The sequence below is a fragment of the Archocentrus centrarchus genome, chromosome 12 (assembly GCF_007364275.1).
Source record: "Archocentrus centrarchus isolate MPI-CPG fArcCen1 chromosome 12, fArcCen1, whole genome shotgun sequence".
Lineage (NCBI taxonomy): Eukaryota > Metazoa > Chordata > Actinopteri > Cichliformes > Cichlidae > Archocentrus > Archocentrus centrarchus.
The window spans coordinates 13,615,580-13,629,729 of NC_044357.1; the positions used below are offsets into that span (position 1 = coordinate 13,615,580).

Below are 14,150 nucleotides of genomic sequence, written 5' to 3' on the forward strand. Positions count from 1 at the left end.
AAGGTGAACCACGCCTGTGTATATAAAAAATAAATCTGAAGACTGTCCGTACACTAAGTTAATCATGCTGTTGGTGATAGATTAGTAAGAGACTGCAGTGAGTCATAAAAATATTTCATGGGAATGAAATATTAAAATGACACCTATGGGAATAGGAGGACCTGAGTCCTGCTGTCTTGACGATGTTCAAATTTCATCTGTGGCCAATATCTCTATTTCCCATTGTGTCTCACAGCTCTGGATGTACTGTGGCTGAAAACCTATGTGTTTGCAGTGGCATATGCTGCTGGAGATGGCTCACTTGAGACCCCTCCTGAGCTAGTGTTGATCTCACTCCCTGTAAGTATGCCAGACATCGGTAGTCAACTTAAACAAATATGGATTTTTGTCTGGGGTCTGATCCCAAAAGCAGGTTTAACAGACTCTGAGTCAAACCTTAAACTCCGAGTTGATTAAACTAGAGATGGTGAAGCTGAGAGTTTGGTGTTTCAGAAAACAGCTGATCAGAGTTAAATCAGTCAGCTCAAAGTACGTTCACTCTGAATTAGGAACGTTCACGGGTACTGGGGAAAAAAATCATCACGGGAGCTCAGATATGGAGAAAGGAGTTAAAATGTTAACACTGTTACATTTTATTCATTTATTGTCCACTCAGTCATCTTTTACCCTACTTGAATTTTTTCTTTCTTGGCTTTCTAACTTGTGTCACATAAATTTTAAAATATATTTATTTATCTTAACCTGGCTGTGACAAACTGCAAGTCACAGCAACCGTAGTTGAACACATGGATCCAGCACATTAATTATAGACCTATGATTGTGAAGTCAGTGGAAAAGATGTCAAGGTTCAGATTGTAAAGATTTAGTCCTATTGCTATTTAGAAATAATTTATATTTTTTAATTTGATGTATAAAAATATTGCTCGGCAGGTTTTAAAGATTGTTTTCAATGTGTGTTTGCTCAGAAATATTCACATCATCCCAGAATGATGTGAAGCAACAGTGAAACAAAATGATCCAGGGAACTCTGTCACAACTTGATGTGGCAAATTGATAATGTTCATTATTAATGTTTTATGGCTCCAAAGCTTCATACAGGTTTTTAGGGATTCATGAAGAAATGTTCCAGTGCAGAGATAATGACCACAGAGGAAAAGTAAAAAAAAAACAACAATTCAGATATTTTCTTCCAAGCTTTGACATTTAACAGATATCTCATGCTTGCCGTTGTTGGCAACAAGTACCAAAAGAAACTTCACAACTGCTGGCATGAGAAGTGCTTTGGTGGTGGTTCACACGTCGTGCACCTCTCAAATTATGTAATCTGGCGCAACAAAGTTGGAGGCATGAGAGTGCAAGCAGTTTGGTCAGTGGAGGCATTTTTATGACGCATCTGTGCAGGAGCATAGATTCCCAGATGGCACACACACAGAGATTGGGGGAAAAAAAAAGTTTATTTCTATGAATCTGTTTAGGATTCATAGAATCCAATAAAATTCTGTGATTTTTATTATTATAATTATTTATTTTTCAAATGAGCAGTGGCAATTGTCGTTTAGGAGTTAGGCTTGCCTCAGGTATGATTATAAATAGTTCTGGTGCTCTGATGACATCACAGCTGTGTGCACAGTGACCAATGCTTTAACCATAACTGGGCATTTGTGCTTTGTTTTAATACGTACACTACTGTGCAAAAGTCTTGAGTCACCCCTCATTTCCTTTATATTTTGCTTCCAAGCAAGCAGCCATTTTGGTCCAGTCCTCGTATCTGACCATTTTAAGAGGAATGTTTTTTTTGTTTGTGTGTAAAGCCACTAAATACTGATGTGTGAATTGAAAAAAAGGCACCTATAGAGCACTATCAGTCATGGATTGACCTCTCCAGACCCTGGACCTCAGCATTATTGAGGCACTGTGGGGACATCTTAACAGAGATTGTAACAAAAGACAACCAACATCCAAAGAAGAGCTTTGAATGTCCTTCAAGTGACTGCTTAAAGAAGGGCACTCAGTAGTGCACATACCTCCCCCACCCCAAATTTTCTATGTGCCAATGCTATCCTGCTATAGATACCACCCAATCTTGTCATTAAATTACTAGATCACAAAGACTAGGGAAAAGTTTTTTATTTTATGTGCTGTATTTGCAGAGATTTCAAAAAATTGCTGCAGCAGATTTCCATGGGTGCCTCAAGACTTGCACAGTACTGTATAAACTGTAATGACAAATCAGTTTTATTTATAAAGTTCAAACCTGTACGTTTATCATCCAGCTTTACAGTCTGTGTACTAAGGATACTGTATGCTTATACAGAAACCCCCCCCCCCCCCCCCCCCCCCCCCCCCTCAAATCTATTTAACAGAAAGCAGATTCAGCCAAAAAAACAAAACAAAAAAACTTCTGAGGCACAGTTTGATGTCACTGGCTGGCAGTTAATGCACATAAATTATAATATGCATCGTGGGGTTCTTTTTCTGAAGTTTGAATTTTTGACATAAATTATAGTGTTCCTAAAGTATGCCTCTTTTCAGCTATGCATTTTATTTTTTATAGAAAAAGGATGAGAAAGTGGAGCCAAAGTTTCTGAGCTTTGGTGAGGTTGTTTTTGGCAGCTGCACAGAGCGTCAGCACCACTACTTCCTCAGTCATGTAGAGGACTGGTAAGTAATTTATAATGTTTGCTACAACAGTGACCCAAAAGCCTGATTACTTTTGAACTAAAATGCATTGTTTATGCTCTGAAAGTTTTGGTCTTTGTTTAATGTTAAGGTCATGTTAGATTAATGCAAAGCTTTGCTTTGTCTCATTGATTCTTTCTTTTTATCCAGGGACCTTGTGTTTGCAGCATCAGCAGCTTCCATTGAGGTCAGCGTCATCGCCAGACAAGACGACAAGGTAACCGATCAAGTAAAAAGCAGAAAGTGTTATGTGTGAAGATATCATATGTTTTAATAAATGAAAGTTGTCCTGGCTGTATTTTCATTGAGTTTTTCTTTACATCTGCTTTTCGACTCAGTAAAAGTAAAATGCCATTTTGAAATGCTCCAAAAAAAATCGAGGATTACATAACTGTTATAGCAACTTCTGCTCAGTCAGAACATTTTCCTTGTAAATAAATTTATATTAGTGCTTCAGCATTTTAGTGAGTTAGACAATGTTAATAAAACTGCAGCTGATGACATTCAGTTCTGACGCTCATTATTATGAGTGGGAACAAAAAAACAAACCAATTTTATTCTCATGATTTTGATTAGATTTTGTTTGAAAACTTGCTGTCTGTAGATGGTGATGACCATGCCTGTTTCTTACCCCTTTTTAGATGTGGGAACTTTGGCTCCTGGAAGATTCAAGCAGGGCTGAGCTTCCCGTGACTGATACAAATGAAGACACTTTGCCCCTTGGCTTAGCTATAGACTACACCAGCCAGCAGGAAATCCACATCAGTGAGTGAATTTGACCTTGTATATATATTTCCTCTCTTCACTTCTCTGAGCAGAAATTAATTTCTCTTCTGTAAAGTCAGAGCTCAAAGATGGTCATCAGTTACTCCATATTCAGGAGCCCAGTAAAGTACAACAAAAACTATACTTTTCTTAGTATGGATTTAAAAAAAAAAAAAAAGGTCTCGTAACCAGTTGATAAATGTCTTTTGTCACACTTAATTTGAATTTAATCAACCTTGTTTTTTTGGACTAATTGCTGTAACTACAGAACAGTTGGCTTACTGAGTTATTCTCACTCTCACTGTGAGAGATGATGAAAGAAGGAACAGATGCTTTAACAATTATCCCTGAGCTATCATTCATGTATTACATCATTTCTCCAAGCTCATTATCTGGACTTGGCTTTTAGGCTAGGGTTAGGGTTCATGTTATTTCAGAATATATCAGAGCTTCTCCTGGTTCAGAATGAATTTGGGGGTCTGACTATGTAAAGTAAGCTCGGCCAGTCTGCGTACAGGAAAGGTGATCAATCTGTGTTACAGTTTTTGACAGAAATATATGAATCTTCCTGTTATTTCTGAATATTGAATTGGTCAAATGGACACAGTTATGACAGCTATAATGCTCGAGTAAATGGAACCCCAATAGAAAAATCAATAATCTCGGTGATTTCCATTTGCCTCTGGTTAAAACCACTTTGAAAAAAATTGACCTCAGCTGGCATCTGTGCTGGAAATGTTGGATTAGAGCTGATACACTACGTATATCATTAGAAATAACATTTAGGTATAATGAATAATCATGGATTGCTGTTTATTTAATTGTTTTTGTGATAAGATTAATATAAAAAACAAAATATTTAAATCATGATTTAGACATCTTTTACCATGGCACTAGTCAAAGTTTTTAAGTATTTAGATCAGCACTGTTGGGGAAAAAATGTGTATTGTGTGGGGGAAAGAGTAATGCAGCATTTTGAATACTGGAGAAGCAGTCCTGTGTTAGGGCTCACCATGGATTTATTGTGTTTACGCTGTGGGTCTGGTGATCAGTAGTGAGCTGTCTTCTGACTTGTGTGTCAGCAGAAAATGTGGAAATGGATGGAGACGATTTCATGACTTTATTGCACCATAAAGTCAGCAAAATGCAGAGACCCATGTTAGTTTTGGTTTGGTTGGTGTTTAGCAGATATAGACACAATATGGCTGACTGTAGTGGGCATGTCATTGCCTTTTTTTTTCTTTTCATCACAAAGACACATAGTGCCAGTCTCTTATTAAAGAATTACACAACTGCAGTGTACAAAACATCATTCAGCTCTCTCTTACCACACTCTGGAGATATGCGACAGTGCACGTCTCCTCTGCTACCAGACAGAAGTTAATTTAGTTTCGGTCATTTTTAAGTTAAGTTTAATTTCAATATAGTTGGTGTTATCTCTTGCACCGCATTCCCTTGCCTTTGTTTCAACTTTAAAATGCTTTTCTGTTGAGCAGTCCCCTAATGAGCCAATGAAGCTCAAATCCGTCAGGTTTCTGTGTGCATACAGCATTCACCGCAGTGCTGTATTGCAGCATGTGTAAAGAATAGTGATAAGCTATCGTCTCAGCACACTGTTTTATCTTAACTGGCCCAGTCTGCCAGACATTCACGTAGAGCTGCTGTTGCTGTCTAGTCACATCTTTTCCTGTTCGCTCTATGATTCCCTCCCTCCCTCCCTCCCCATTAAGGGAAAAAAAACCCTGCAATTTGAGCAACATTATGACATGATTGTAGTCTGATCAAAACCTTGATCTAAAGTTAGACATTAGGTTGGAAAAGCAAAGGGAGAGTAGGAGGGAGTTATCTGTAGGGAAAAATGCACTCATTAAAATGGCTCACACAAGCTAGAGGACCATAACAAACAACAAAGCCCAGACAATCCTGTTGCAGAATGCTGATGAGGTTTACCGTGTGCCTCTCCCGTCTGTTCCCTCTCTCTCACCCTCTTTCTCTGTGCTTCTCCAAAGCTTTCAAACTTTAGTTTCATAACTGAAAAGCATTAGATACTGTTGTTCTTTTTGTGTGTGTGTGTGTGTGTGTGTGTGTGTGTGTGTGTGTGTGTGTGTGTGTGTGTGTGTGTGTGTGTGTGTGTGTGCGTGTGTGTGTGTGTGTGTGTGTGTGTGTGTGTGTGTGTGTGTGTGTGCGCGTGTGTGCATGTGTGCGTGCACTTTCTTTTTGTAGAAAACTTTAAATCACACCACTTCTTGAAGTTACATTGCGTGGCATTTTGTCAGTTTAAGTGTGCATTTGTGTATGTACAATGACATTGATTATCATGCATAGAGAACAAGGGTAATATAGGTGCAAAATACAGGACAGTAGAAAAGCATATTGGATATTAATCACACATAGAAAGAAGCAACCACTTTTGTCATCCCCTGATGACAGGCAGTTACACTTAAGGAATACAGTAGTTTTAGGTATGAGACATAGCCATAGAGAAAACAAAGAGGACTGTGTGTTCAGTGTAATTTTCTGGCATTTCTAAAATGACTAGTATCAACTCTGACTAATGCATCTTTAATTTGTGTCGTGAATAATCAGTTTCATCATTTGAATGGTGGTTTAGACATGATTTGCCATTTTGTCTGCAGCCCACAGCACACTGCAAGGTTTGGAAAGTGCAAAGAAAGTGGGTGTGAGGAGCAGAGAATGTTTCAGGGTTTGGCGAGAAGAGAAAGCCATCCAACTGTGTTTTACAAAATTGTGCATCTTGGAACAGTCGTTTCTGTAACTGACTACAATATATTTTTGAAAGTGAGACTGGTTACTTCTTTTAACTAGGGTTTAATATTTTTCCCGAAAATGACATGAATCAAATCCCGGGAAATGACGAGCCATTTCCCGGGAATCCCGGGAAAAAGTTTATTTATTTTTTTATTTTAATTAGGCCTTCTGTAGCCTGTGTCGGCCTTAACCTATTCTGATATTGTAGAGGTAGCTTTCCAGCTATGTCCTATTATGCCCAGTAGGGGGCAACGTTGGCTTGATTAACGCAATAAAACCTACATCTCGACATTCGAGTGCTCGAGCTATGCGGTGTTGTATCGTTCCTCAACACTCCCTTAACAAATATAATTCGAATATTCCTCCATTGTACATGGAATTATACCAAGATATTTTACAACTGCTGGTGCAAAACAATACGGTTCATCTCCACAGCATTGATAAAGGCTCAGCCACGCTGTCGTGGCGACATCTGTTACGCTATATCTCCACCAGTGGAACGCTGTAATAGTCATTGAAAAGTTAACTACCGTACTACACTATAATATGGCATAACACAGGGCCTTGAGTAATGCACTACGACTTGGTCATTGCCATTCTGGCAACAGCAAATTTATAACACCGTGTCTGAGGGTTAAAGTAGGTTCGCTGTGAATCGTCTATTGAAAAACTGGCCAATCATTATAGCCTAAAAAATATACATTTTACTCAACTCCATTTTAAAAGCGAAATATGTTAAAGCAATCTATTTCATGATAATTTCTTCACCCATTAGGCCCGTATCCTAATTCATGATTGTTAGTAAGCGGCTGCAAACGAGGAAAAGAAACACTCGAAGTTAAACAGATATTTCTTTATTGTTCAGGGCAGGCATATTTTATAGGCTATATAATGCAATATAACAATATATAATAATATGAAATTATATAATACAAAATACCTTAGGGTAAACACATTGCCTACGATTTTAACAAATTAAAGAGGAAAAAAGTACAACTGTGTAATACCTCTATTAAAACGCTTGAGATGAAGGCTGAAGCCTTAAACGGAGGCTGAACGTGCCTGAAATGAAGAGTAATGCTTTTCGCATTAAACGAACCCTTCTCTCAATATTTCCTTAAATTTAACATTCTGAAGCTTTCTTTTCTTTCTGAAAGTCAAATCGACGCGCGCGACTTTTTTCCCGGTTTCCCGTCTAACGTTTCCCGGGAAACGGGAAATTGTTCTGATCGCATTTCCCGGGAATCCCGGATCCCGGGATTAAACCCTACTTTTAACCACTAGAGGGTGTAAAGCTTCAATAACAGTGAGCTGACTATAGTGCTAACCTACTGTCTTTGTGTTCAAGTATTCTTAAAACATTATTTTTAATATATTGTGGAAAATTGTTCAATGTCTAACTTTGTTTGTCTCCAATCTTCCTACCCTCACAAAGCTGATGAGAAGACCTTGCCCCCAGCACCCACAATGCTAATGCTTTCCACAGAGGGATTACTCTGCCCGTTTGCTCTGCTCAACCTCAATCCAGGAGTTAAGCAGTTAGTCTTGCCTCCTTCTAACCTGTCTTTGGAAGGGGAGAGACTGCCCAAACCAGGTAAGAAAGCCACTGAATTGGAAAGATGTTTTGTTTAAAATATTTCACCAAGGTATAATCATATAATGCATTTATTTCATAGTGTTTGAGATGTTACAGCTACTCCTGTAGTGCCATTGTAGGTTACTGGCAAGAGTCGACATTTTAAAATCACTAGTTAGTTTCAAATGAACACTTTTAGGTGTGAATTTTCTTTTTAATCTCTTTTCCGAGTTAAGTTACATTTCCTAAGTAGCTAACTCCACAACACAGTTCAACGTTGAAGTCCTGTCACTTAAAGGTACCATGTATAAAATCTTACCACTAGGTGTCAGTAGATTGCAGATTCTTACACCTCACAATTCAAGTGCATAATTGTAGCAATGGTGGTCGCTGTAGGAAAGACGTGTTTTAGTCAGCCAAAAGAAATCAAAAACATTAATTTTAGACTAGAACATGGGTAACATCTGTGGCCAGCCACTTTTGCCCATAATGGCTGCAACCAGCATGTTTCTACTATTGTTTGTATATAAAAACCTTTTTTGTACACACTATATTTGAATATTTGAATAATCCCAACACTTATCTATTTTTTATTCCTGATTTATTGTTATGTTTCAATTAAATATTTTGCTGTATTTTACATTTTTACCTCCAGGTTACCTCAAAAACTCTGGCTGCCATTCATTTGTAGTCAGTGTAGTCCACTGTTTATCTCAGCTGACAATATGCCAGGTGTGAAGCGTGCACGTCCGTTTACTCTGGATGACACTGTAAAACTTTATGAAAGGAGTTTGATATAAGTTGGTGAGTCAATGAAGCTCACTTCTGTCCAATGACTGCGATAGAGGTGAGTTGTTGAGGATATCCCAAACTTTTCTCTCAGTGAATGCTGCTGTTTTTGCTGCTGTTAGCGTCTTTTAGCCAGCGTTAGTGAAACTTTTTGCATTTTTGGCCACAGCGGCTTTTATCAGCAGTGGAGAGAGACAGGAAATGGGGGGAAGATACAGGGAAGACACACAGGCAAATTGGCGACAGGCCGAGAGTTGAACCCGCACCACAACGCGCCATATGAATGTGGTCGCTGGCTTCACCACTAAGCCACCCAGGCACCCATTAGTCAAACTTTTTTGAAATGGGTCTAACATTGTTGGATTCTGATATGTAGTGAATGAACTCTCATACAATGTGAGAATCTAATCAAACTCTTTGTCAGAGGGAAAATGTGATTTTTAGCCTAGCATTAGCTGGCATAACGTTAGTTTATAGTCAGCTGTTGTTGTTTAGCCAGCTCGTTGTCAGCTGCCCAGAAATGGGAGGGTCGCATGTAATCTGTTGACAGTAAGTAATTGCGACAATATTAGGAATAACTAAGCATGTTTATGCATGTTTGAGGTTTAAGGTGAGGAGGAAGAGGATGAGGTGGAAATGAAGGAAGAAGAGGGAGAGAGCAGTTGTGGAGGAGGAGAAAAACATGAGAACAAGACAATGAAAATATAAATGTGCAAATGTTAAATGGTATAAAGTTTGATTTATTTGTGATCTTTAAATTAAAAGTGATTGATAAGTCATACTGCGTATGTGGGCGGTCTGTAGCCACATACATAAAATGTGATTAGGCAGAATGGCGATGTCCATCTTGGCTTCTGTAATCAAGATGGTGGAGCAACATGGTGGCTTCCACAAACTCATATGTATTGTTAATGGATTCTAAGTTTCTGAGAATGCATCTGTTTGTTTGAAGATGTAATTACATGCTAAGTGATTTACAACCCCCCCCCCCCAATTAAATAACCTTTAACCTTGATTTTTAGTGGCTTTAAAAGTAGTATGGTTGTTGGTACTGCTGATCTATTGAGATTTTCACACAACCATCTCTAGGGTTTGTAGAGAATAGTACAAAAAACGAGAAACTATCCAGTGAGTGGCAGTTTTCTGGGTGAAAATTACTTGTTGATACTAGAGATCAGAGGACAATGACCAAACTGCTTTGAGCTGATAGGAAAGCAACTCAAATAACCACTCATTACAACCAAGATATACAAAAGAGCATGTCTGAATGCACAACATGTTGAACCTTGAAGGAGATGGGCTACAGCAGCAGAAGACCACATTTTGAAGACACTCTTTGAATCAGGAAACTAAGGCTGCAGTTCATACAGGCTTGCTAAAATTGGACAATAGAAGATTAGAAAAATGTTTCCTGGTTCTGATGAGTCTCGATTTCTGCTGCAACATTCAGATGGTAGGGTCGGAATTTGAGTAGTTGCTGACCATATCCATCCCTGTATGACCACAAAGTGCCCATCATCTGCTTCCTGCTTCCAGCAGTATAACGGACCATGACACAAACCTCAGATCATGTGACACTGGTTTCTTGAACATAACAATGAGCTCACTGTATTCAAATGGACTGCACCAGATATCAGTCCAGTAGAGCACCTTTGGGATGTAGTGGATTTGTTGCCACAAAAATTAAGGCAGTTCTGAAGACAAAAGGGGGTCCTACCCAGTATTAGCAAGCTGTACCTAATAGAGCGGCTTGTTGATTATTGATTCTAGTATTATTTAGTAAAGAGTTTATTTATCTAATAATTTGTATTTTTGTTTTTTCACATTTTGTCCACTGACATTTGTTAAATGTGACCAACTGTTTTTATCACGCAGTGAGCATTTACTAGACTATCAAGTGCCTTCTCTACAATTAACAGCATTTTTTTTCCCTCCCAGTTAAGGTCACTCATAAAGGGGTGTGACAACATTTGTGCAAATACCTTTAAAATCTGTCAGAAATGTAATAAAATACACTTTCTTGTACAATTAGAAATTCGTGCTTGTTGACAAAACTTGCTCAGTATGCGATGATATCAAATGAAAGCAATTTTTTCTTTTTTTTTTTTTTTTTTTTTTTTTCTTTCTGTTCACAGGCTCTTTAGCAACCCAACCACCCAAACTTGCTGCCTCCATTCCATCTGCCTCAGCAGCATTCCCAAGCCTTGGTCTTACTCCAACAGCTGCTTCCAGTTCTCCAGCCCCTGCAATCTCATCTACTATCACACCATTCAGCGTCGTTCCAAAAGCTCCTGTGTCATCATCAGCATCAGGCTTCATTTTCTCGGTACCAACTACCTGCTCCACTTCAGCTCCTTCAGCTTTCTCCCTGGGGGGGTCTGCATCTTTTGGCGTAGGATCTTCAGGCTTCCCTTTTGCTTCTAAGCCTCCCTCTGACACACCCACTGCACCTTCAGCTTTTACTTTCAACAACCTTTCTGTCAAACCATCAGCACCACCAGGTCTAACTCCTCAGAGCCTTGCTGCCACCACTTCCCAACCTACAGTTAAACTGAATCTAAATGAGAGGTACTGCGCTATCACATATTCTTCATAATATTGTTACTAAAATGTTGACATTTGTATCTTTGTTTACATATTGGTCTGCTTTTTCCTAAGGTTTTCAACAGTGGAGACTCCACAACCTGCTTTCTCCTTTAATTCCTCACTCCCCAAAACAGTTGCCTCCAGTTCCAGTAGTTTAGCTGCCCCTCTGTCTTCAACCAATAAGCCGCCAGCTGTTTTGGGTAAGAATTTTTTTTTTTCTTATAAAGTCAAATGTAAATCTTAATTGCTAATGGCACAGTGTTGTTCTAAATGTGTCACTTGTGTGTCAGGCCCAGTGCATCCAGTTCAAACAAGTGCATCTCCCGCAGTTGTCCAGAAACCTCCTCCTGCTGCTCAGGGCCGTGCACAAGCTCCACAGGTCTGATCTGTTTACTGTGAAGAAAGTTTACTGTTCATATATTACATGAGTTTCTTTCAGTTATATGATAAACTTTTCAATAGATAGTTGACAACTATGTAATGATGATTCACTAATGGCATAAAATGATGATTAAATCTGAATGAGTGAAAAAGGTGATGTCAGATACAGACCTAGCTATGTAAGCAATTAATTCATAGCAGCAAAAAATAAATTCTCAAGTCTCACATAAGGTAACACAAAACAAACTGCTCTTTAACTGTGCTATTAGTGGTCGCTACTAGCAACAGATTCCAACTGAAACGAACCGCTACAGAACGATTAAAAGTAATATCACATGACAGAAGTATTGATAGATTTTTTTTTTTTTATTTTTTTAGATGTGTTGTTTTTTTGTGTGTTTGTTGCTAACAGTGAAAAGTAGATTTTGATATACTTTTCATGAAAAAACAGGCTGGTGTCAGTGTGAAGGCCCTGGAGAAACAGTTACAGCAAAAGAAAGACTCTGATCCCATCATGGCTGGCATATTGGAGGAGGTGAGACATCTCATGTACTGGAGTACTTGTGTAGCTGTGGCTGGTGGAAGAAAAATGCTAGTTTTGTAGCATGGATGCTGTAAGTCTCTAATATGAGTTCTTTAGACTGAAGAATTAAAAAAGGTAATAAAATGGGTCAAGATACCATATCTAGTCTGAAAGTTAATCAGAATGCCTTTAATTATGTAAACTAACAACTATATATAAAACACATTGAAGACCATGCATAGAGTTGAAGATGCAAAGATTTTCACTGTGAGTGACCAGGATGGACAGGATTAGAAATGGGTCTATCAGAGGGACAGTTCAGGTTGAGCAGTTGAGGCAAGGCTGAGTTGATTTGGACATGTGCAGAGGAGGGATAGTGGTGGACAAAGGATGTTGAAGATGGAGCTTCCAGGCAAGAGGAAAAGAGAATGTCCTCAGAGGAGGTTCGTGGGTGTAGCCAGGGTTATAGCAGTGATGTACCGGCCTGAGGTAGTGAGGTGGTTGTGTGATCCTCTGGTTCTGCTGGGCATGTGAATGTTTTTTCTGGCTATAACCCTGGTAGTAAAAAAGAAGGACATGAAGAGGGTTGATGTGACAGAGGGATGGGTTGAGATGGAGGCAGATGATCCACTGTGGCGACCCCTAAAGGTAGCAGCCAGAAGAAAAAGAGATATACATAAATAAATATAGGAATTAGAATAAATATTTCATTTGTTTTATTGAGCTAAGTTATTTATTGTGTTTTAGCTGCTGTAACACTATAATTTCCTAACATTTGGGATAATTAAAGTACTACTACTTATTCTCATTAATAATGTTATCTTGAGAAACAGCATTAACTGAACTCAGGTGCAAAGTATGCCAAGTACCGTGTAGTAAGGTGTGCGAGTCTATCTACAGCAGTTAATGAGATTTAATGAGGTTTTGTTTTTTTGATGCACTGCACTTTGTATGTTACAAAATAAATATTAATGCAATTATTTTTGGAAACATCCTCACTTTAGTGCCTTAAACACCCATTTATGGGCAATAATGCATTTAGATAAATAGAAAGAGAACTAGATATAGTTGCATTAACAAAGAAATTCCATCACTGGCTTTAATAGTGCTGGCATTTAGTTAATAGCTAGTTCTAAGGATTTAAAACAAAATTATTATAGGATTTACAAAATAAGCTAGTCCTGTTTACTCAGGACATCATTAAGATGACATGTTATTTATACCTGGTGTCTGGGAGAACATTACTTGTATAGTTTCTGACTAAGCATGTCTTTGACTTGCCACCAGATTGCACACTTCCAGAAGGAGTTGGATGACCTTAAGACACGGAGCACAAAAGCTGACTTTAAGGTTGGCACTGATGACGAGATGAAGGAGTTGAGGAAAGAGTCAGAAGACCTCCATATTTTCACCCTGGAAATCAAGGAAACTACAGAGGTAAGACAATGATAGAAACATGGAAACCTGTTCACAAACTGCTCTTTTCCATTTTTAGATTTGATGTTGACAAGAGCACCAGAAAGTATTTCAAACAACCCTAAATTTTGTAATCATAGAACATCAAAGACAATGACTTTTAAGTCATAGTCTTTTAAGGAGTTTTTTAAGCAGTGTGTGGAAGAAGGTGTTGTTCTAGGTTGATAAATCTTTTAAAACCTCCCTTCAAACCTTTTTGTGTGCCTGTCTGTGATCTTCAGTCACTCCATGGTGACATTGGCACACTGAAAACTTCATTACTGGAAGGCTTTGCTGGGGCAGAAGAAGGCAAGACCCAGAGTGAGCTCAGCAAAGACAGAAATTACAGACAGCTGCTTTACAAGAAGCCTCTGGACCCACGCAGCGAGGAACAGCTCAAGGTGAGAAATAGAGATGAGTTGATATCTTTATGGTATTGCAAATTATAGCTAAAGTATCACCGTCATCATGTATATTGATATTTTATATTCAGGAGATTCGCAGGCTATACCAGTACGTTATGTTTGCTGTGGAGGATGTTAATGATGTCTTGGACGTGGAATGGGAGAAACACTTGGAGAAGAAGAAAAAGCAGAAGTGAGTTTAAAAAATGGCAGTTTGTGTGTT

At 38.6% G+C, this 14,150-nt stretch overlaps 1 protein-coding gene across 4 annotated transcripts in view; it reads left to right on the top strand.

The window, feature by feature from the left end:
- nup214 (nucleoporin 214) overlaps positions 1-14,150 on the top strand; it is a 33,042-nt gene that overhangs the window by 2,064 nt on the left and 16,828 nt on the right. For all 4 annotated transcript variants that reach the window (XM_030742537.1, XM_030742540.1, XM_030742538.1 and 1 more), the window contains exons 7-18: positions 236-339; positions 2,555-2,661; positions 2,830-2,896; positions 3,321-3,444; positions 7,649-7,807; positions 10,714-11,146; positions 11,237-11,364; positions 11,455-11,543; positions 11,997-12,080; positions 13,356-13,505; positions 13,766-13,924; positions 14,017-14,120. In XM_030742537.1, coding sequence (XP_030598397.1) covers positions 236-339; positions 2,555-2,661; positions 2,830-2,896; positions 3,321-3,444; positions 7,649-7,807; positions 10,714-11,146; positions 11,237-11,364; positions 11,455-11,543; positions 11,997-12,080; positions 13,356-13,505; positions 13,766-13,924; positions 14,017-14,120 — 1,708 coding nt within the window. The remainder of the gene's footprint in view (positions 1-235; positions 340-2,554; positions 2,662-2,829; positions 2,897-3,320; positions 3,445-7,648; positions 7,808-10,713; positions 11,147-11,236; positions 11,365-11,454; positions 11,544-11,996; positions 12,081-13,355; positions 13,506-13,765; positions 13,925-14,016; positions 14,121-14,150) is intronic.